Below are 23,115 nucleotides of genomic sequence, written 5' to 3'. Positions count from 1 at the left end.
TCCTGAGCTAAACTTCGCATTTCCCTAAAACTAGAACAGCCCACATCCTTAACTATTTGCGAACAGTAATCTAATCTAGGTCTACCTCTACCCCTCCTAACTCCTGTTTCTGCCTCTAATATGTCTTTGACTAGACCTTCATGCCTGAGAAGGTGTCCTACCAACCTATCTCGTCTATTTTTTATTGACTTCCATAGAGTCCTCTGTTCTCCTATTCATTCTAATACCTCTTCATTTCTAACCTTTTCTACCCACGTTATCCTCATCATTCGCCTATATACCATTCGAATATAAAGGTAGGAGACGAAAAATTAGAAGAAATGGCTGATTTTCGGTATCTAGGAAGTCAGATAAGTCAGGACGGAAGGAGTAGTAGAGATATAAAGCAGAGATTGAAAAAGATTGTTAAAGGTATACGTCTGGATCGCGGCGCTGTACGGGTGCGAAAGATGGACGGTGTGCGGGTTAGAAAAGGTTAGAAGCGTTCGAAAGGTGGTGTTACAGGATGAGGATACCTTAGATAAACAAGGTTAGAAATGAAGAGGTATTCGAAAGGATCGGAGAACAGAGAACCTTGTGGAAGTCAATAAGAAATAGTCGAGATAGGTTGGTAGGACCCCTTGTCAGAGACGTGTTAGAGGCAGAAACAGGTGTTAAGAGGAATAGTGGTAAAGCTAGATTAAATTACTGTTAGCAAATATTTAAGGAGATAGGATGTTCTATAATAGTTTTAGGGAAAAGCGAAGATCAACTCAGAATAGGAAACGGTCTAGGGGCGTGTCCAACCAGTTTTAGGACTGACGATCTTATGATGATGATCATGATATGGTGGCTTTTCGATGCTCATTTGACCGTATCGTTTTATACGTTATGTACATCCACCAGTGTTCAGTCCTGAAATTAAATTGTCTGTATCGACATGAAAACGGTTAATGTTAATGATTGCAAGAATTGCGACTTCTTGGCAACATGAGTTGAATATTTTGTGCAGTCTAAATGCAATTATTGCATGTATGTGGATGCATAAATAAAATTTGGATATAGAAAATGATACGATGTAGCAGCTGGAAACACTTGTGAACATTAACTAAAACTATTAAATTTATGGTCGTAATAAAAATTTCATGCAAATTTATTACATTATAATTACGATAAAAATAAAATGAAACAACAATGTAATAATTTTAGTGCAACTTTGTAAGCTTGTTCTGTACATGTATGTGTGTGTGTCTGTCTGTGTATGCACACGGATTTGTTTTGAGATTTTTTTTGTGCTGAGTAATTTAGTAAGGAAAGACAAATTCCAAAAATAAGTTCCGTAATCAAAACGAAAAAATGGAGTTTTTCAAATATGTTCTTCGTAAGAAATTAAATAATTTTTGTTTTTAAAAATTTGGTATCTAACATGTTTCGGCTACTAGGCCATTATGAAAGACTTGTATAGTAAAATACGTAAGATGAAAAGAAAAATAAAAACCTTTGGATGATTTATTTTCACCATTTTGTAATGCTGGTGGGCGGACAGTGCCTTCGGATTACGCCGGAGGTTAGGCCTCCTGTAGGAATGATTTACATTGTTGGGTGGTGGTGCTTGGGGTAAGAAAGATGAGATTATTTATTTCTGGAATTTTACTGCGTCAGCATTTGCCTAAGTGATCCAAGGAAACCACAGAAAAACTTGGACCAAGACAGACGTATTAGGACTAACTATTAAATGTCACCTTCACCAACATTCCAAACCACATTAAGTCCCGTTAAAACAGGGTGATAATGTCTTTATTAGTTATAATAGAACCGACACCAACGTTTAATTGCTATAATAATTTATTATTTTATTTATATAGGGTTGTTCGGAAAGTCATTTCGTTTTTTCCCGACAGAGGATTTAATTGTATACTTTTGCACCCAACTTCACATTTAAGCCGTATAATTTTTATATGCTTTGAGAGCTCATATAGCAAGGCTCGTGTGTGAAAAATTCCAATTAATTCTACGCAGTAGTTTTTGGTTGGTGCCCTTTTAAATATGGAGAGCGATAAGCAGCATTTTCGACATATCTTACTGTTTTACTACAGAAAGGGTAAAAATGCTGTTCAAGCCAGAAAGAAATTGACTGATGTGTATGGAGAAGGTGTGTTGACAGTACGCCAGTGCCAGAACTGGTTCGCTAAATTTCGATCCGGCAATTTTGATGTCGAAGATGCACCACGTTCGGGAAGGCCGGTTGAAGCTGATAAAGACGCGATAAAGGCATTAGTTGATGTGAACCGGCGAATAACAACACGTGAGATCGGATTGAGGTTAAATTTATCAAATTCAACAGTTTATGACCACTTGAAAGGCCTGGGATTATCCTCGAAGCTCGATGTATGGGTTCCCCATGTTCTCACAGAGAGAAATCTGTGTCGCCGCATTGACGTCTGCGATTCGCTTCTCAAACGTCACGAAAATGATCCGTTTTTGAAGCGCATCATCACTGGGGACGAAAAATGGGTTGTATACAACAACGTCAAACGCAAGAGGTCATGGAGCAAAAAAGATGAACCGGCTCAAACCATTTCCAAAGCCGATATTCACCAAAAAAAGGTGATGCTGTCTGTTTGGTGGGATTTTAAAGGAATCGTTTTTTTTTAGCTTTTACCGGATAACACAACGATTAATTCGGAAGTCTACTGTCATCAGCTGGACAAACTGAATGATGCACTTCAACAGAAAAGGTCAGAACTAATCAACAGGAAAGGTGTAGTGTTTCACCAAGACAACGCGAGACCTCACACAAGTTTGGTCACTCGCCAAAAGCTTTTACAGCTTGAATGGGATACAATGCTACACCCACCATATTCTCCAGACCTGGCACCATCGGATTATTATTTGTTCCGGTCACTCCAAAATTTTTTAGACGGTAAAACCTTCACCTCAAATGAGGAGGTCAAAAACCTCCTCGATCAGTTTTTTGCCAGCAAAGACCAAAAATTTTATGAGCGTGGAATTATGCTACTACCAGAAAGATGGCAAAAGGTGTTGGACCAGAACGGTCAATATATAATTTAATAAAGTATTTGTTTATTATACGAAAACTGTCTTTCATTTCCACAAAAAAAAACGAAATGACTCCGAACAACCCTATACATTGTGTTGTATTTTTGTGTATTTTTTAATTATTTATATATTGTGTTGTTGGATTTTAATATTCCACCATTAAATTCTGTTCAACTACTATTTATACATATTTTAGGCTTGAGAATGTCTCCCAACAAGAGGCGAAATGTTGGTGTCGGTTTTATAACTAATAAAAACATTGTCACCCTCTTCTGTCTTAATTCTTTTATTCACATTAGATCTAGGGGAAGAAATAACAAATTAAATCAATTAAATTTTAATTCTTGGTTGGTGAATTTCAGTGAGGAGGTTGAGTTGAAATTAGCCTATAATGTTTATCAACACTAAACGTTTGCAAGATGACAAAATCATAGTCATCATTAATCAAAACCGACAGAAATTGTAGCAGTTTGGCTGATGTTTCTTCTTCACCAGAAAAAGCAAACACAAATAAGAAATAGTTTAGTTCAGTAATCATTAATTATACAAATTAGGACAAACGACCTATCCCAATACAATCTTACTTACCAATTTTCATTGAGTAGATTTTTTGTTAAACTTATTAAATTATTGTTGCTAGTATTGGGTTTTTCTTTTTTCTCTCGCAGAATTGCCGAGTACCCTGTGTACTCCGGTACCCGGCCAGATCCTAAAAAAAGTGCTGCATCCGCCGGGTACCATATTCAAGCCGGATATTCGGGATATCCCTAATCTAAAGTGATAATTGAGTTTCATATCGAAAAATGAAAACTCTTACAAAAAATATCCTAATGTTGCCTTATTTCGTGTAATAATTGACCCATTGAAAACAGATACCTATTAACAAAATTGTAAAAGAATAGTAAAACAGTAAAATTTTGTTAACTGCGAACATTCGTACACATTATTTTTGCATGTGATTGTATCACATTCGACGGTTACCATTAATACGTATTACGAACTTAATGTAATCCAGCGTAGTGTGTGCGTAGCAGTAAAAATAAATAGGAGACTAATTTGTATCTGTTGGACGGTGTCCAATTGATGGAGTAGCGCAAAATTAATTAATGCAATTTCAGGCGCCCCTTTTTTTATTTTACTATCAAAATTTGTGGAGATGTCGAAACGGTAAGTGTTTATACAGAAATAACTTTATAAATAGGGAAAGTACCTATCTATCTATATGTTTAGAGGCTCTTGCACTTACGTATTAGGCCAGTTTCACACAGTGTGATAACGACACGATTTACTGCATACAGTAAATTGCAACGACACAAAAGTATATCCAAAAAGTGAACGCTTTCACACTAATGCGATTCGATGTTGCAGTAAAAATGTCGCAAATAAAAAAATACTGCAAGACACGTATATATACAATGTAACCAAATGTACGCTTTCACACATGTCATCTGTCGTGCCAACTTATCTCTGTCCATGGTTGCGGATACTCATTTCCGCCGCACGTGTATGATACGCTAGTAGTAGTGCTAACCGCGACTTGCAATCATTAACATGTTTTTCTCAAAGAAAAAAACATTTGATTACCAAATACTCGATTTAATAGAGTTGCTCTTTTTCTCTCCATTAGATACATACAACTAAGCCGGACAACACTGTGAAGATAGGTACGCTTGCATATCAATTTCGAAACGTTGTCGTTACCGATACTATACGACAAATCGCATAGTGTGAAAGTGGCCTTACGGTTAGCATATTTCTGTTTCCTTTCTGGCTAGAACGATTGGTCGCAATCGTCGTTTAGGAAACGGATTACTAAAAGTAGCGCCCTTCGTTTCATAACCCACATGTGGTTGCAATTTCAGTAGGGATTTTTTGACAGATTTACGCTAAAATTGAATTGTGAGCTTAGTGGACATAACCGAAGCAAATTTTTTGAAATTTGAAGGAGAGCTTGCAGTAGACAAATTTGTCAACACAAAATTTTTATTATAGGCACATGTGTGATATTCATTTACTCATAAAATTGGGGGTAAATACGGAAATACTAAAAGAGTAATTGGAAATGATCTCGAAATTGGCATTACATAAAAAATATTTTGAAATCTCTCAATAAAATACAACTATATAGCGGTTTTCGAAACTTGGAGCCTCCTCCCTCCAGGGCTAGGGACCTGGGGCTGACCGCCTCCTCTTCTTCAGTACTGTCAATGGACTGATTTGTGAACATAAAATTTTTCTTAAGTGTGATATTCAGTTAATCCACAGGCTCATAAAATCGGGGGTTAATAAGAATAGACTGAAACAGTAGTAATTTGGGGCAGTTAGCCACAATAACTTTTGGAATTGACACCACATAAATATTTTGAAATATCCCAAAATCCAAGTGATGCTAATTAGATTTGCTTCATTTTTGGTCATCTAGTTTATTTGCTAAGGCAATTCTGGAGACAGATTCAAATAATAGTTCGTATTTTTTCAATTCTACCTTTTGTACTTTTTTTTTGAATGTCCTTCCTTTTTATGAATACTGTTGCGAAGACGTATTTTTTGTTGGTGAACTTAAACGTTTCCCTAGAAAAGCTGTAGACAGCTAATGAAATTTTGAGATATTTTTACCTCAAAAACCCAACTAAGCAAAATTAGCATTGATTCGAGTCTTTCAATTTCAAAAGTTAAAAATGTTCATGTACTAGAGCGATTGTGATGCCAAATTATTTATTATTCAGCGACGAAAAATCAAACTGATGGTGTCATGATTCGGGTCTATAGCCCGTCGTTGGAATTGCTTCCGAACGTTTGGTATAAAAGTACTAGTGACGACTTTCTTCAGAGACCGAGCGGCATAACCCAGAGCTTTTGACCATTCGTTAGCATTCGGTTCGATTCCGGGTCCATCTGCCTTGGTCCAAGTTTTTCCGTTGTTTCCTTGGATCACTTAGGCAAATGCTGGGGCAGTAATATTCCACAGATAATCTTTCACTGTCTTCTATCTTCATTACGTCCGTTTCATCTTTCTCACCTGAACTACCACCCACTCATTCCGACGATTCCTGAAAAGTGGCTGAAGGGGACCTTGCGCCTTACCTTCCGGCGTTGTCCGGAGGGACTGACCGTCCACCAGACTTGGTGGCTGATGGGAATGAAACATCCAAAAGTTTTTTTTTTTAATTTCTTCGGTGGTCTTCTATCTTCGATGCTGGATGTAGACAATAGTAGCAGTAGACTCGAATCAGGACAGCATCAGTTCACTTACTGGCCGCGAAAGTCTAATCAATTTGTTCGAAATAATAAGTTACTTTTTGTCCTTCTATTTTACGTAGTAATTACTCACAGAAAAGTTAGTTGAAAGGAAATACTTAATTGGTACCTAGTTTATCGTTTGCTGGTAAGTCTATAAAAAAGAGACAAGACTGTTACACGTACGTAGTACGTATCAAAAATTCCATTTATCCAAAAAGATTCGGGAACATTTTGTTCTTTGATTTAATCTTTTTTTGCTGTTAACGAGAGTTAATGTCAATATTTACATGTCTGTCTTCTGTCAGTAAATCAATGTCTGTATACATATGTATGTATAAACCGACGTACGTATGTGTTGTGCCATTAAATTCGCGTTAAAGCAGTACGTGTGTGTTGTATGAATTTTATAAAACTACGTTACCAAAATTGCATCCAAAATAATATGGCACGTGTGAATGGAATGCGTCTATAATGGGTTGATTTAAAATGAGTGCCGATTGTGCGGAAAATAGCGTTTTCGTCATTTGCTTGAACACATTACCGTTGAAAGAAATGTTTGGTCTCTAATTTTCTTTCAAGAAGTTGTTCTTCCCCAAAGAGCAAAACCGACGATGTTGAAATGAAATTTTGTAGATATGAATTTATTTCTCGAAAATGTGTGCAAATTAAAAAAAAAAAGGACAAAGGAAATGCTTTAAAAGTTGTCGAGAAGGGTGAGGTGATTCGAAATTTTCCAAATTGTAAAAACCGCAGTTTGGGCTGTTTTGGCCCATTTACTAACCTACCCTCAATATTAACTTAACCCGATATGAAATCACAATGTGTTTATTTTTAATAATCAATTAATAAGCGCGGACATACGCGTTCTTTGCAATTAATACATCAAAAACTAACTGGGAATCATCTAATAATAATCTCTGTTTGATGAGATACAGCTTCGATAGTAATCATTTCTGGGATGCTAGCACTTACTACCCGTTAAAACCGCGTAATTTTATTCTGTTTGTAAAGATTGTAAATTTCCAGGCCCAAGTTCTTGACAATGGAAATTTTAATTGATGTTAATTCACTACCCATATCAATTGTACAACTAATAGATACATTTTTAGTTTTTGCCCTTTTTAAATATTTATTTGTCTGCTTTTGACCTACAAACAAGAAAGTGTGAGTGGTGCAGGTGGCAACAAGACAAACAAATATGAAAAGACAATTAAAACGAAGTGCAACGAAAACCAAGGCTGCTGGTGGAGACGATGGTGAAAACCTCCGACGCAGCTAGTTTTCCACAGAATCGGAATGACCTAAATTATGTTTGACCACTGAAAGAAAAACTGGTACCCCGGCTGTTTTCAAGAACCATCATTTATTATTTGATCCTTCCAATTTAGCACAAACGATTGATGACTGATTGAGCAGGGTGAATGACGTGATCTCCTATTGATTGAACGGTCGCGGTAGCGGTGTCGGCCTCAACAACATTCTTAAAATACTAGTACATGTACGTATGTAATCAATTAATATCTGCTTAATATAAAATTTTGCAGTGTTTTTATCTAATGATGCAAAAATATCGATTACATACTTCGTCCAAATCCGATTGCGATATTTCTGCCGATGAAGTGTATGATTGCTCCATCACGTCTTCGCCGAGGAGGGTATTAAAAATAGTATACGCAAAAGGGGAAGATGAGACATTCTTTATTTTTTATGCTTAGGTGCGTAACTTATTAATAACAACAACGATTCATTTTTAAGGAACCCTAGATGTGTTGGGACGTTGGGAACTATATAAAGCTTGAACTATGCGATGTGACCCATTTTTGGCCCATGCAAAACAAGCTGTCTACGCCCTTAGTAGGGTTACAGCTAATGCAAAAAATTAGAAAGGAAAAATGGGAAGAAATCGGCTATTTTCGATATACCTATGTATAGTCAGATAAATCAGGATTTGCAACTTGGACGCTGGATGCGCGATAAAAGAAAAAGTTACAGAAACGTTTGAAAGGTAGTGTTATAGGCGTATGAAAATGCCGTGGACAAGCGCGTACCTAGGAGACGGGGTTATTGGGTTAAAACCTCTCCCCCCTTCCCCCGAAATTAAAAGAATACCCTTAACAAGTAGTGATAACATAACACCATAATGAAAACAAGTGGAAGTAAACGATCTATTTAAAGATGAGAAAGCTATTAAATAACTCATAAAATTTATTTGTAGAAATATGTAGAGGGTACTGACAGCAAGTACAGGTAATTTTGTAAGAAATATGGTTCATGTTAAGGGTTCGAACCTAGTAAACGTAACTTTTTGGACGATTGGAAATAAAGGAGAGATATTTTGACTAGACTGAGAATGGGAAAAAAAATGGTTAATTCTAAATGGAAACAGACACCCTAATGTATGCTAGCAATTTTATTCGCAATATGTACACGCATTTTATGAACAATAAGATTAGGCCCAGTTTATATACAAAAATAAACGTAGTTATATTAAAAATTAGCCCCTCCCCTGCACGAAAGTTCTGCATACGCCCTTGGCCGTGGATAGAAAATGTTAGAAGTGATGATATTGGAAAACGTAAATCAACAGAATCTCAAGAGAAAAGTGAGATAGGTATTTAGAACACCTTCAAGAAACAGAAACAGGAATAAGCAGAGACAGAAGACCTACTAATTGTTCACAAACAGTTGAGGAAGGATGTTCCTAGTGTTGTAGAAGGACCAGGATAGAAAGAAGTGGATGAGGTGTGTGTCCAACCAATTTTTGGACAGGTTACGTGTAATGATGGTTATAAAATATCCCCACCACCCTCCCTTCTAGCGAATAATAAATAATTGATTAATTTGCACTAACATACACATCGGTACTTACACGCTCCAATTTTCCCACGTGCCTATACTGTGTAAATGAATAGGGTTGTTCGGAAAGTCATTTCGTTTTTTCCCGACAGAGGATTTAATTGTATTCTTTTGCACCCAACTTCACATTTAAGCCGTATAATTTTTATATGCTTTGAAAGCTCATATAGCAAGGCTTGTGTGTGAAAAATTCCAATTAATTCTACGCAGTAGTTTTTGGTTGGTGCCCTTTTAAATATGGAGAGCGATAAGCAGCATTTTCGACATATCTTACTGTTTTACTACAGAAAGGGTAAAAATGCTGTTCAAGCCAGAAAGAAATTGACTGATGTGTATGGAGAAGGTGTGTTGACAGTACGCCAGTGCCAGAACTGGTTCGCTAAATTTCGATCCGGCAATTTTGATGTCGAAGATGCACCACGTTCGGGAAGGCCGGTTGAAGCTGATAAAGACGTGATAAAGGCATTAGTTGATGTGAACCGGCGAATAACAACACGTGAGATCGGATTGAGGTTAAATTTATAAAATTGAACAGTTTATGACCACTTGAAAGGCCTGGGATTATCCTCGAAGCTCGATGTATGGGTTCCCCATGTTCTCACAGAGAGAAATCTGTGTCGCCGCATTGACGTCTGCGATTCGCTTCTCAAACGTCACGAAAATGATCCGTTTTTGAAGCGCATCATCAGTGGGGACGAAAAATGGGTTGTATACAACGTCAAACGCAAAAGGTCATGGAGCAAAAAAGATGAACCGGCTCAAACCATTTCCAAAGCCGATATTCACCAAAAAAAGGTGATGCTGTCTGTTTGGTGGGATTTTAAAGGAATCGTTTTTTTTGAGCTTTTACCGGATAACACAACGGTTAATTCGGAAGTCTACTGTCATCAGCTGGACAAACTGAATGATGCACTTCAACAGAAAAGGTCAGAACTAATCAACAGGAAAGGTGTAGTGTTTCACCAAGACAACGCGAGACCTCACACAAGTTTGGTCACTCGCCAAAAGCTTTTACAGCTTGAATGGGATACAATGCTACACCCACCGTATTCTCCAGACCTGGCACCATCGGATTATTATTTGTTCCGGTCACTCGAAAATTTTTTAGACGGTAAAACCTTCACCTCAAATGAGGAGGTCAAAAACCTCCTCGATCAGTTTTTTGCCAGCAAAGACCAAAAATTTTATGAGCGTGGAATTATGCTACTACCAGAAATATGGCAAAAGGTGTTGGACCAGAACGGTCAATATATAATTTAATAAAGTATTTGTTTATTATACGAAAACTGTCTTTCATTTCCACAAAAAAAAACGAAATGACTTTCCGAACAACCCTATAGTTGTGTGAGTGGAAATTTTAGTAATCGGGGGTTAGTCTGCACCCACACACGAGCACAAATTTTCCTTGGCGGTGGGTGGCACGCAGTGTTGAGGTAATTCGATAGACCTCAGTAAGTTGCTATTTGAAGTAACAACACGATACACTGCTTGACGCAAATGGGCTTTTATTTATTTGAGGCGAGCCGTGTCTGTTACCATTTCACCGAATACCGAAAATGTGCAATTGAAGTAAGACTGGGTAAGTACATTAACGTCCTTGAAAAATGGATGACATTTTCTTTGACGTAGACTCCTTTTCTAGTACGATTATTTTAATAAGACTAGCGATGAGCAAAATGGTTTTTGGTCTTACAGTCTTGGTTTTGGTCTTTCGATAATGGAAGATCAAGGCTCTCACAATTAACACTATATTCTTGTATTTCTGCGTTTAAGACAATTTATTATTGTGTCGGTAAATAGGAAAATTTGTGTTTAGAAGAATTATTAAAGAATGTCAGATTAAATGAGTAAAACCCAGACCAGGACCGAGAGTACATCAGTAAGATCAGTATCAGGACTAGAACTGGGCAGTCTTGGTTTTGGTCTTCCATTGTTCATTACTAAATAACACTTGGGATAAATGATGATAATCAAATCAGTGTCGAAATATACATATTATGCGGAAAAATGATCGATAGTGTAGCTAACACGAGCGTGTTTGTGTGCGAACGGGCACACGTGTGCGTTAAAGGCTTATCGATTCGCCGACTAGCCGCGGGCGCCTTTCTTCATGTGCGCTGTATCTGTAAACGTGTGTGTCATACCTGCGTTCTGGGAAAGCAGTTAAACAGTTCAAAGAAAAAATAAACGATCCGGATGTTTCTAGAGGGTTCCAGAAAGTAAACAAAAGAGTATTTAAAGGAAGAGACGATTGCCGAGAGAATTAGAAATAAATTGACCGTTGCAGAAGTGAATCGGGAAATAAATTGACAGTGAAATAAATAGCACAGTGAATAGTGATATATCAACAGTAGTGTAAATAAACAGAATAATTCATAACCTAAGTTTAGTAGTAATTTAATAGTGTTTTTAAGTTTTCTAATAACACAGGTCTGCGATAAAAAAGTTTTTGACGTGACAACGTCTTATAATTCGATGGAGCCGGCTGCACGCACGAAAAAACATGACTCATGCGGCGTTACCTCGCTCTGAGGCGTTCCATTTAAGGCTTGAAGTGCAAGCGAGAGCGCGGAACGAGCGACANGCCGAGAGGAGTAGAAATAAATTGACCGTTGCAGAAGTGAATCGAGAAATAAATTGACAGCGATAGCAGTGAAATGAATAGCGCAGTGAATAGTGATATATTAATAATTAATGTAAATAAATAGTTTTGTCGTTATCAGTCTAAGAAGTTAATTTTGTTAAACCCACGAACATTACAATAGCGTTGGTATAATCTCAATCAACATTCTAGAATTAAGAGAACATGTAACATACATTGACGGGGTTACCTATATTGTCGTTTTTCAATGGTTTTTTTAGTACTTACCAAAAAGTCAAATCTTCTTGGTTCTTGCCTGTATCAGTTTATCGGTGAAAATTGTGTAGATAGCAGATTTACATATTTATAAACAAGATCGAATCATTACAGACGTATTTAACGTAGTGTCTGTCGGTAAGGCGAGTTGGCACCCAGCCAAATTGGTTTTGAATATTTACCGGTGAATTGTATTATAACCATCGATTTTCTAAAAATATGTGTCATTTGTTTCATGTCACGATAATAATTAGTTCAAAGCTGACTCTGTCAGTGCCAGATTGACTAAGGAAAGTTTGAAAGTCGGTCAAAACCTTCTTTTTTTTTGTTGATGAGATAAAAAAGCAAGTTTCCCTTGAAATAGTATTGAAATTCAAATGACGTAACCGCAAAAGGGGTTTCAACAAATGCTGATGATAATAATGAAACTAAGAAAAGACTGCGCGGTTATACAACAATAAAATATTAATCCCTATAGCTAATCGATACCGTATCTCTCTGTGTCTGTCAGCTTGTCACAAGATTTATGCATGCAGAAAAATATCGTTACATTATTTTAGGTACAAATTGTATCACTCATTAAACTAATCGATAATAATCAGTTACGGAAAATTAAGCTTAATCGGGGGATGAAAATTAAATTAATTTACCTGTTCAACCGTTTAATACTTTTATTGTGTAACTAATAAAAAGTTTTATATTTTGGGTAATATACAGAGTGTTTTGGTCTTTATATAAATTTAACATTACTTATTCGTAAATTTATAGATATCTATATATTTTTTGTTATTATCTATTTAAAGAAAAGGAAAATGGACAAAATAAGTTGTCAGTAAAGTTTAAGTTTATGGAAAACGGTTTTTTTCTGTAATAAAAATTGAGCATTTTATTGAAACCGTTCATGTGAAAATTGAAAGTTTTTTTCCAAAACTATTGTAGCAGTGTTTATTTACAAGATTAAATTTATGTTTCCTGTCACAGATTTAGGTACATTTCTACTGTTTTTTTATTCCCAGATCTGTTTTTATAACAAGATAGGTATTTAACAAAGTACAGATAATAATTCCACAGAATTCCATTTGATCGAAATGCACAATGTCTTTAATGATAAGGGTTTTCTAAGTGTGTCCCCCATAATATTAATGGAGTTGTGTTCGCTGTTGCTGCATCGTTAGAGTTTATGAGGGTGTTGCCTACGTGACTTTGGTCAAGTTGCACCATGATACCATCGCTAATGTGGCCTTTCAAAAGTGCTAGAAAGAATGCAGTTAAGGCCTGACAACAGTATTCACACACTTACAGACTCATTTGAAGTGTAAGTTGACATATATTTTGTTTTTAATGGAGGATCATTTGGTTGGGTTTGAACGATATTTTAGGAAAGTCGCAGGATGATACGTGATAACGTTTATCCATAATTTTGCAATGGTGGTCATTATCGCCTTTTGAAAGAGAGCATTGATAAGCATTCGGTCGATGTCGTTTAATATGAGGTATGATGAGAAACTGCTGAGTTATTATGTGACTTTGAAATCGGCTATTTCTATGTATGTATGTATGTATCATCATCTGTATTAATTAATTAATCTGAGGATTAAAGAAATTATATTAAGTCAACAGTAAATGTATGCAGATAACAATACACTACTAATAACTACCAGTTACTTGATATCAGTCAACTTCGTAAAGCTCTTGTCAAATACTACATCATCATAAGGTCGTCAGTCCTAACTAGGGTTGCCACCTTTTCAGGCTTTACATAAAGTATTTCTCGACTAAAAGGTTCAAAAAAGAAGTACTCAGCATAAAAATAAAGTATTTTATGTTTTGTTTTTAAACATATTTTTTGTTACACCTAGCAGCCAGTAACAAATTGCTGTCGCTCTTAAATACATTAATAGCCTCTAAACATGGCAAACAAAGATTTAAGTAAACTAAAAGTTCATTTTTAATTAGTTTTAATGAAGCTTTATTCCTGTCGTCCCGCCACTTTGCGTTCATAACAGAGAATACTCTTTTTGTAAATGCTGAAGTGGCCGGAACGGACAGCAAAAGTAACACTACCTTGAACAGATTTGGGAAATCAGGTTGTTCTATAAAAATGGCTTACTATTTTTTCTGTGCAATATTATTGATGGAAAAATACTCTGAATTTAGAATAATCGCTTACAAAATTACTATGTTTACTTAAGACTTTAAATAAAGTATTTTTGCGTACTTTATGTGTCTTGTAAAGTATAACGTACGCACAGTCGAAATAGCACGCACCTCCACTCTTTTTTATATTGAGCTAAACTTCGCATTTCCCTAAAACTAGGACAACCCATATCCTTAACTATTTGCGAACAGTAGTCTAATCTAGATCTACCTCTACCCCTCTTAACTCCCGTTTCTGCCTCTAATATGTATCTGTGTAGACCTTCATGCTTGAGAAGAATATCTCGAATATTTCCTATCCACTTCCAAAGAATCCTCTGTAATACCTCTTCATTTCTAACCTTCTCTATCCACGGTATTATCATCATTCGCCGGTAACACCACATTTAGAATGCTTGTAACCTTTTCTTTTCCACCGCGCCTACTGTCCATGTTTCGCACCCATACAGCGCCGCGCTCCAAACATACACCTTTAACAATCTTTGATCGAATTTCTGAATTAACCGTTTGCGAGCATAGAAGTGACTTCTTTTTATTGAAGGTGACTCAACCCTGCGCCATCCTCTGCTTTATATCCCTACTACTCCTTTCGTCCTGACTGGATACCTAATCAGCCACTTCATCTAATTTTCCGTCTCCTATCTTTATATTCACTTTATCCCTACTTTTTCTTCCCTTGCATGCAAGTATTTTTGTTTTACTTTTATTTATTTTCATGCAGTACTGTTTTGTCAATACCACTCCCATTTTATTTAAAGCTATCTCTAATTCCTCCTTGCTAGATGCTCGTACTGCTGTATCATCTGCAGTATACTACAGTTGGTAGAAAAACCAAAATCCCATTTAGGAAATATTGGAGTTGACGAAAGACTCAAACCCGAACTACAAGAATGATACTACTACTTTGTTAATACTGAACCAATGTTTGACCAATCTTCAAATTCCAAGGTTCCATACATTAAGGTTTCGCCAAGCTATAAAGTATTAGCCATGTTTGATTCACTTTTGGAAAATTTTAGACTTTTCTTGGCCTTGTCATGACTTCCTACGTGGTAGTGCCGGTAACTTGAAAGAAAGTATAGTTTTCGAAATCACATTTTCTTTTAAGGTAGGAAACCCTCGACACGCGACTCGCAACTCGCAACTCGCAACTTTTATTGCTTTAAACCAAGTCGCCCCGGACGATTTCTCCTGGAATTGTCCTTTGTGTTTCCACGATAAAATTAGAATCACAAGTGACACATGTGGCTGCGGCGACAATTTTGTCTATTGTCCATCCACACATCCATCTGCATGTCTAGTTAAAAGAGGTCGTCTTCCGTTTTGTAAAATTAGCACTGGTTAAGTTTCTATTAATATTTGCGGCGGACGAACAGATGGATGGTCTTTTCTGAAGATTATTGCATTATTAGTTTTCTATTTGCGTAGCTGCGCCGCTTTTAGCACAAGAGGTGTAATTTTCGTCGGCCGGCCTTTGCTTGTTTCAATGTACACGTTGTGCAAGTGTACGTTCGCATGTGTGACCACAGTCTAGCACTTGAGGTAGGTTCTTTCACTTTGTTGACGCGACGCGTCTGCAGCAGCGTCGATGCCGGACTTGTTCGGTAATTTAATTATCCGGGTGCCTGGGAATCTATGTATCTCTCATCGACAAGCGAAAGTCGGACGACTCGACTGCAATTCTTTTTTAGCCCGAATACAAAAATATGCACATGGTGTGTATCTGTCGTGCCTCTTGTACTCAACAAAAAAATTGTTGTAGCAGTCCGTAAACTAAATGTAGCGTGTGAGGCGGAACTTCCGCATGCTAAGCAATGGTCGAAACCAAGAGGCCATGCCGCTCGATCTGAGTGAGTCAGAGCATAGTGTAAATCGTTAAAACAGTTATTTATGAATCACTAGAAACAGCATATTGAACGCCATCTGTAGTAAATTACCGTAGTGTACTGGGATTAAAAAATGCTTGACAAGATCTATAAGGGTATCGACATATTGAATTGAGCCCATCACGTATCTACTTGTACCTGGTAAACATGTAACCGAACAGAATAAAAAATTCATGATTTCAGTCCCATTAAAATGTAGCAATTTACTACAGATGGCGCTAACTGCGGTATTTATAGTAATTCATAAAACCCGGTATGCTACTGTGATTATAGTTTTTCTGTATTTTCCTCGAATCGCTTAGGCAAATGCTGGGGCAGTAATATTCCTCAAATAATCTTTCATTCTCTTCTGTCTTCATTTCGTCCGTCTCATCTTTCTCGCCTGAACCGCCACCCACCCATTCTCACGATTCCTGAAAGGTGGCTGAAGAGGGCCTTTCTCGCCACCTTCCGGCATTGTCCGTAGGGACTTTCTGTCCACCAGCATTAGTGGCTGGTAGGAATAAAACACCCAAAAGTTTGTTTTTTCGACGAGATCGAATTTGCGATTTATTTTAGGCGGTTGAAGTTTTTGGACAGATATTTCATATTATCGACTTGTTCATGATGGCGAAATTCTATTTAACGATAAGAGCTAATTCATAGACTTTAATTTATTGAAATCTATTTGTTGGAAACTAGAAACCTGACGGTAAGATTGCTGTGGGTATCTTTAGGAAAAAATCGCGGATGTTAGAATCTACGCTAGTAAATCTTCAGGTCAAAGTCCACATTACTGTACTGTCCAGTAATTTTTAATTTTCGAACTTGCTTCATATGTGGACGTCAAAACAATAAACAAAAACGCTAAATTTTTGAATGTGTTTCGGTTATTGGTGTGACTAATAGAGGAATGAGTTTTTTGCACCGATGGCGATTGAGTTATTGGTTACTTTCCTGTTACATGCTTGCACAGTTCAATCACCGTTTTCCATTGCCGTTTGGTTTAGAAATTAGTTCTTTTTCATCTCCAGGTCAATTAGCAGTTGTACGTACAGTGTAATGTTTATGAATGTGACTGTTGTTTGCAAATTTAGAAAGCAGGAGGCGATTAACCTTGCTTAGAAACACTTAAAACTCACTTGGAAGTGATTAGACGATGCTCACTACACACACATACACACATGCAACATTAGTTTGCCCAAGTGGAGCATAGAATGGCTGTCGAGACGATTGAAGTCTCGTTTTACTATCTGCTACTTTCATTAAATAGAAAAGAAATGTCTGACAGAATGGCACTGCATGATGCAGACGTGCACCTTTCATTTTGTCGCAGTATCTATTTTTACGCGACGCGGATGAATAGATAATAAAAGGTCGACAAAAGTAGAATCGGAATGCTCATATACAAGGTGAATTGCTTTTAAATCAGGATCTGCAATTAAAAAAATACAACGTGTAATTATAGAACACGCTACTGAAGTGAAACTTCTTCAAACACATAAACATACCGGGATAGGGGTTAAGGAATTGGATTAATGGATTTGTACACTATGCTTCGCACGGGTGTAATGCTGATAGTAAATATACTATAGAGTGTCTTTTTATATACAACATTCACAGCTTTTTTGTCATTAGACAATACAAACCGGCCGGTACCGCCGCAACCGCTATGTCCCTGCATTTCAAGTCTGTAATATCTTCGAAAATATTTATTTAAATTACATGCTGTAAAGGGCCATATTGATCTATATTAAATGCACAATGTATTTAAAAGTACTTAATTGGATAGGGATTAATGCTGTATTACTTAAAATCGCTTTGTAAATAAGCCATTGTTTCTCGTAAAAAGTAAAGGTTAAAAAATGGTTATTGTGGGTTATCCCTAAGAGATAGACATATACCATCGTGGACTTTTTTGTAGACCTATTTAAGGTGTACAATACTGTAGTATGTTATTTTGATCTATCTCGTAGGGTTCAGCCAGCGTTTGCAATGTAAGCGCAAAAAAATGTGTTTATTTACGATATCACATTACAAACCTCTAAAATTATCAGTGTTTCTCTACTATATTATGCATGTATTATACATATAAACCTTCCTCTTGAATTACTCTATCTATTAAAAAAAACCGCATTAAAATCCGTTGCGTAGTTTTAAAGATCTAAGCACACATAGGGACAGATAGCGGGGGAAATGCGTTGCATGATTTCGTTACATAGCAACTCGCATGAAACAAACTTACCCTAGCGTGCGTAAAGAAGTTTCACTTCAAAATTCATCAATTTCGACGTATTTAAGTTGTACTAAACAGTCGGGTCTAAATGTCTACATTTAGATGTATAATTGGTTGTATACATTATATCCATGCACGTATAATCCAGACCTCTCACCAAGTGATAGTTAACTCAATCAACTATTTATGACATGGTTGAGTTGACACCGCTTCTCCATTAACGAAGACCTTCTGAACACTCCCAAGGGGTATGGAGGAAAACATTGGAAAATTGGGGTCACAATTTAGCAAATATCTCAATCGTTTTGACAATTGTGTACAAAAATTAGTGAGAAAGTGTGTACTCACACCCTTTAATAATAAAATTATTTTATTGTATATTCAATGTGCCCTCTTTTCTGGTCTATTAACAGATTGGAAAAAGGATCTCGTGCTCTCATCTGTTTCAGGAAATCCTTTCCTCTAGTTAGAATTGTAATTCATCCAGCCTGCCTAATTTATTCTCGGTATAACGCCGTTGTCTCCCTATTTATCTACCTACAACTTCAATTATAAAAGAAGGGATTCCACCACTGATATTATTTACGAGCCTAGAAGTTGTTCTAAGTTGTCTAGAACAAAGTACCAAATATTCCTTTGTATTGATGCTTCGTGTTGTATTGTACAGCAGGTACCTACCTACACTGTAATTTGCGATTTGTTTATCGAACGGTCCCGTAAATTACTGTAGTTTCCATTGTGATATATCGGGGATTTCCATTGAAAAAAAAGCATACTTGAACGGAATGATCAATTGAAACGGTTCATTGGTATTTTTGTGAAGGTTGTAGTGGTATAGTTGGAAATATAGGCATGATATTTCAACGTCACATCATCCCGAGAATATGTGTGACATTTATGCGGTTCTAAGCAGGGGGACAATCAACTAGGAACAGAAGGTAGAGAGAGAGGGTGAAGATGTCCAATTTTTTTTTTGTAAATTACTTTATCCAAATGCACATCCCGGTATATTTAATTAGTTGAATTCGCGAAGGACGGACACGTGCGTTGGAAGGAAAGTGGAGGCGGTCAGGGTGAAGTAGACAAAAAAGGTCTTTAGCAGGAAAATGAATTCTGTTAAGAATTATGTAACTAAAAAACAAGGAAGTTGATACAAACTTGTGAATAAGAAACAAAGTGAGTGTTTTTGTTTAAAAAAAGAGCCAGACAATACTGTCGACGTTTCGTGCCTCATCAGGCATGCTACTTTTTTAGTCGCCAGTTTAATCCTTATTGTAGGGAGGAACAGTGTTCTCCTTGTCTAATACAAAAAATTTCACATCAGCTTGTCTGATGAGGTTTCGGGAAATTAAAACGAAAAATCGGAAAAATACAGACGTATTTTGGTTTAAAAATTACTCGATTTTCTCTACCTACAAAAATATACAATATTGCAAATTAAACTACATTTCTTTAACGGCTTTCCATTTACTTACATACCGATACGTATTTTTTTTGTCGCAGGTAATTGCCTTAATTACTTTTTTAATGTGGGTGGTGTATAACTGCCTACATACGTTTAACAGGAAAGAAACCTGTGTAACTTGTAACGTACTTTTTTTCCACTTCTGCGAATTTAAATAGGTCTTGAAGTGATTGCCCTCTTAAATAGAATTGCAATCCTACGGTGTGTCTGGGTGTTTGCCATTATCCATTAGCCAACACCACTGTATAATTATTATTTAACGTTTTTAATAAGTGAATAGACAAATAGAACAGACATCGTATGACTCACGCTTTCGGTGTACAGAACACGGAATACAATAAGAGAGGCATTTTAATTGCTTTTACAAACCAATAAAGACGATAGCTCTTTTTGGACACCGTTAGTGCCAGTGGCGGAGAATTGATATTGCATTTGGGCCTAGCAGTATTAATTCAGGGGGGGAGGACAGTGAATTTTGCTGAAATTGTCATCTGCACGTATTGATTGTTCGGTAAAGGTCTAGATGATGGCCCCCGCCCTCTTCGGGGTGGGGGTGATCGAAAGAGGAGGTCTTCCCCACCACTGTAGCATAAAACGTTCGTGGCGGTCTCACCCCCATAAAAAGTTATGGGGGTTCAAAGTTAATAAATATGCCAATTTTTATACATTTTCAGGCATGTAAATATTTATATAGTCATTCTTAAACAATATTCGAAGGTAAAACTAATGAAAAATACATAAAAATATTGAGAAAGTTATATAAAACATTATTTAAATATCTTTATCAATAGGTTAGGTTAGGTTATCGAGTTTTGTTCAAGTGACGACTCTCTTTCAATCACCCACCTCCACCCGCTTGAAAATAATTTTTTTATTGAATTTTATTTGAATTATATTGTATGAAAATTGTCAAAATAATCAACTTTCAACTCCCATAACTTTTTATGGGGGTGAGACCGCCGCAAATTTTTTATGGGGTTTTACTCAGGTGACCACCCTCTTTCGATCCCCCCTACCCCCACCCCCATCTAACCCCCATAACTTTTTATGGGGGTGGGACCGCCACAAACTTTTTATGGTACAGTAGTAGGGGAGACCCCCTTCTTCGATCCCACTCGAAGGGGGTGGGGGCCATCATCTATTCATTTATCGATTGTTCTTATGAAGGGGAATTTTCTTAATAAAAATTACAAGCTACAGTAAATCGAATTTCCTGAATATGCTATCGCCGTACCCCTCTCCCTACATCCCTAAATGAGCTTCTGTTTTAACTAGTGATTAATCGGATGTACCTATGGCGAGTTAATGAGGTCTAATAAGATCGAAATTGCTATTCGCGTCTAGTAGTTATTATAAATTTGTGACCAAGAATTTAAAAGTTCGTTCTTTCCAACGTTTATGCCTGTACGTTACTGTACAATCATAGGTAATAAATCTATAATATTAGCACTACTTTTGACGAAGATGAAAGCAGCAGGAACAGTTTTCAAATTTAGATTTGTTCTTTTGTATGCATTTATTTTTGGCCCTCTTTTAAATTGCGTTTACTGTTTTTTTCAGGTTGAACAACGGGATGTACCAGGCATTGATTGTGCATATTTAGCGATGGACACCGAAGAAGGAGTTGAGGTCGTTTGGAACGAGGTTCAGTTCTCGGAAAGAAAAAATTTCAAGAGCCAGGAGGAGAAAATTCAACTCGTATTTGAAAATCTCACACAACTCGAACATCCCAATATCGTTAAATTTCATCGATATTGGACCGATACACACAACGATAAACCTAGGGTAAGAATCAAACCATTTAATTTAGCATTTTTTAAAAGAAAGTCGTGAAACGCTGGTGTATCTACGCCACTGGAATTTGTTACTGAACGATATCAATCAATTAAAACGGTGATTCAAAGCCATTGAAGCTTATAACATGATGTCATTTTCTCATTTGCATCCAGACAGCACTTGTTTATTCACTAAATATACAGGGTGATGCATATATTCCTAAAATAAAGTATTTTATCAAATAAAATAATTCGAAGTGGTCTGTATTCTGTCACGGATCGCGATTTTGATCTTTTTGGATCTCATCAGCGCGTCGCAGGCAGCTCCGACAGAACACAGACCAACTTTTACCTGCTGTCTTAACAGCGCGTTTTAGAAAATACGACAAATGGCGCTGTAAACGCCATCTGTAGCACAATGCTACATTTTATGATTACGTATGCTTCAGCAAGGTCCATTTAAATATATGGATATCTACTTGCTGAAACGAATACCGGCGTAGCCAAGCTCATCGTGATAGGCACGTTACCATAATCGAATAAAATAATTCGAAGTGGTCTGTATTCTGTCGAAACTGCCAGACACGGATCGCGATTTTGATCTTTTTGGATCTCATCAGCGCGTCGCAGGCAGCTCCGACAGAACACAGACCAACTTTTACCTGCTGTCTTAACAGCGCGTTTTAGAAAATACAACAAATGGCGCGGTAAACGCCATCTGTAGTACGACGTGTACGTGTAATATAGTATGGTAACGTGCCTATTACGTTGAGGTTAGCTACGGCGGGATTCGTTTCAGCAGGTAGATATCCATATATTTAAATGGACCTTGTTGAAGCATACGTAATCCTAAAATGTAGCATCGTACTACAGATGGCGTTTACCGCGCCTTTTGTGGTGTTTTCTATTTTATCAAAAGTTAAGTACATATCCACAAATAATGTCACTGCCAGACTTGTAAATAAGGATAAGTGTATCCTTTGGGTCATGATTCTTCTCCGCAAAAAATATGACTGAATTGATTTACATTTCGTGTTTTATCTGAATATCATAGTTACTTTATCCGGTTTGCAATTTAATTCCTGTTTAGTTTGTGCTTAATTTTTTATGTGACCCCCCACCCCAAAAAACTTACGACGGTTTAAACGCATTTAACTCAAAAATTGTGACTCAAACTGTATTTCCAAATGTTTCTGTTTTAATGTAGAAATATAAAACTGAGATCTATATGCAAGGTAATTTGTCTCTTCCAGGTAATATTTATTACGGAATACATGTCGTCCGGATCTCTGAAGCAGTTTTTGAAGCGTACGAAACGTAACGTGAAAAGGTTACCGTTACAGGCCTGGAGAAGATGGTGCAAACAAATTCTCTCAGCTTTAAGGTAAAGCTCAATGTGGTCCTTTTTATCATTTGCCGATAATTTGCGAATTGTCATTTGATAATTCAGTTTGTTTCGATCGACTATTGAAAAACAAACGTGATCGAATTGAAAACAAGTGACAAGAAGCAATTATCAGGTTTATTTTTGTTAACTGCATTTTTGTTATATATCGCATTATTTAAAACGTAACAGTTTTTTTATAACTTTTGAATTATAGGCTTGAACGCACGAAAAGTAAGTA

At 36.8% G+C, this 23,115-nt stretch overlaps 1 protein-coding gene across 3 annotated transcripts in view; it reads left to right on the top strand.

Moving 5' to 3' along the window:
* Window positions 1-23,115, top strand: part of LOC108744940 (nuclear receptor-binding protein homolog) — a 95,948-nt gene extending 72,833 nt beyond the window's left edge. Inside the window, exons 2-3 of one of the 3 annotated variants that reach the window (XM_018480920.2) lie at window positions 21,276-21,500; window positions 22,744-23,115. In XM_018480920.2, the coding sequence (XP_018336422.1) occupies window positions 21,276-21,500; window positions 22,744-22,878 (360 nt within the window). In that variant the 3' untranslated portion in view covers window positions 22,879-23,115. The remainder of the gene's footprint in view (window positions 1-21,275; window positions 21,501-22,743) is intronic. The other 2 variants (XM_018480921.2, XM_018480919.2) reach the window with 2 other exon arrangements.

Source organism: Agrilus planipennis, unplaced genomic scaffold (genome assembly GCF_000699045.2).
Source record: "Agrilus planipennis isolate EAB-ADULT unplaced genomic scaffold, Apla_2.0 scaffold42, whole genome shotgun sequence".
In the NCBI taxonomy this organism is placed as follows: Eukaryota; Metazoa; Arthropoda; class Insecta; order Coleoptera; family Buprestidae; genus Agrilus; species Agrilus planipennis.
This window is presented reverse-complemented; position numbering and strand designations above follow the sequence as displayed.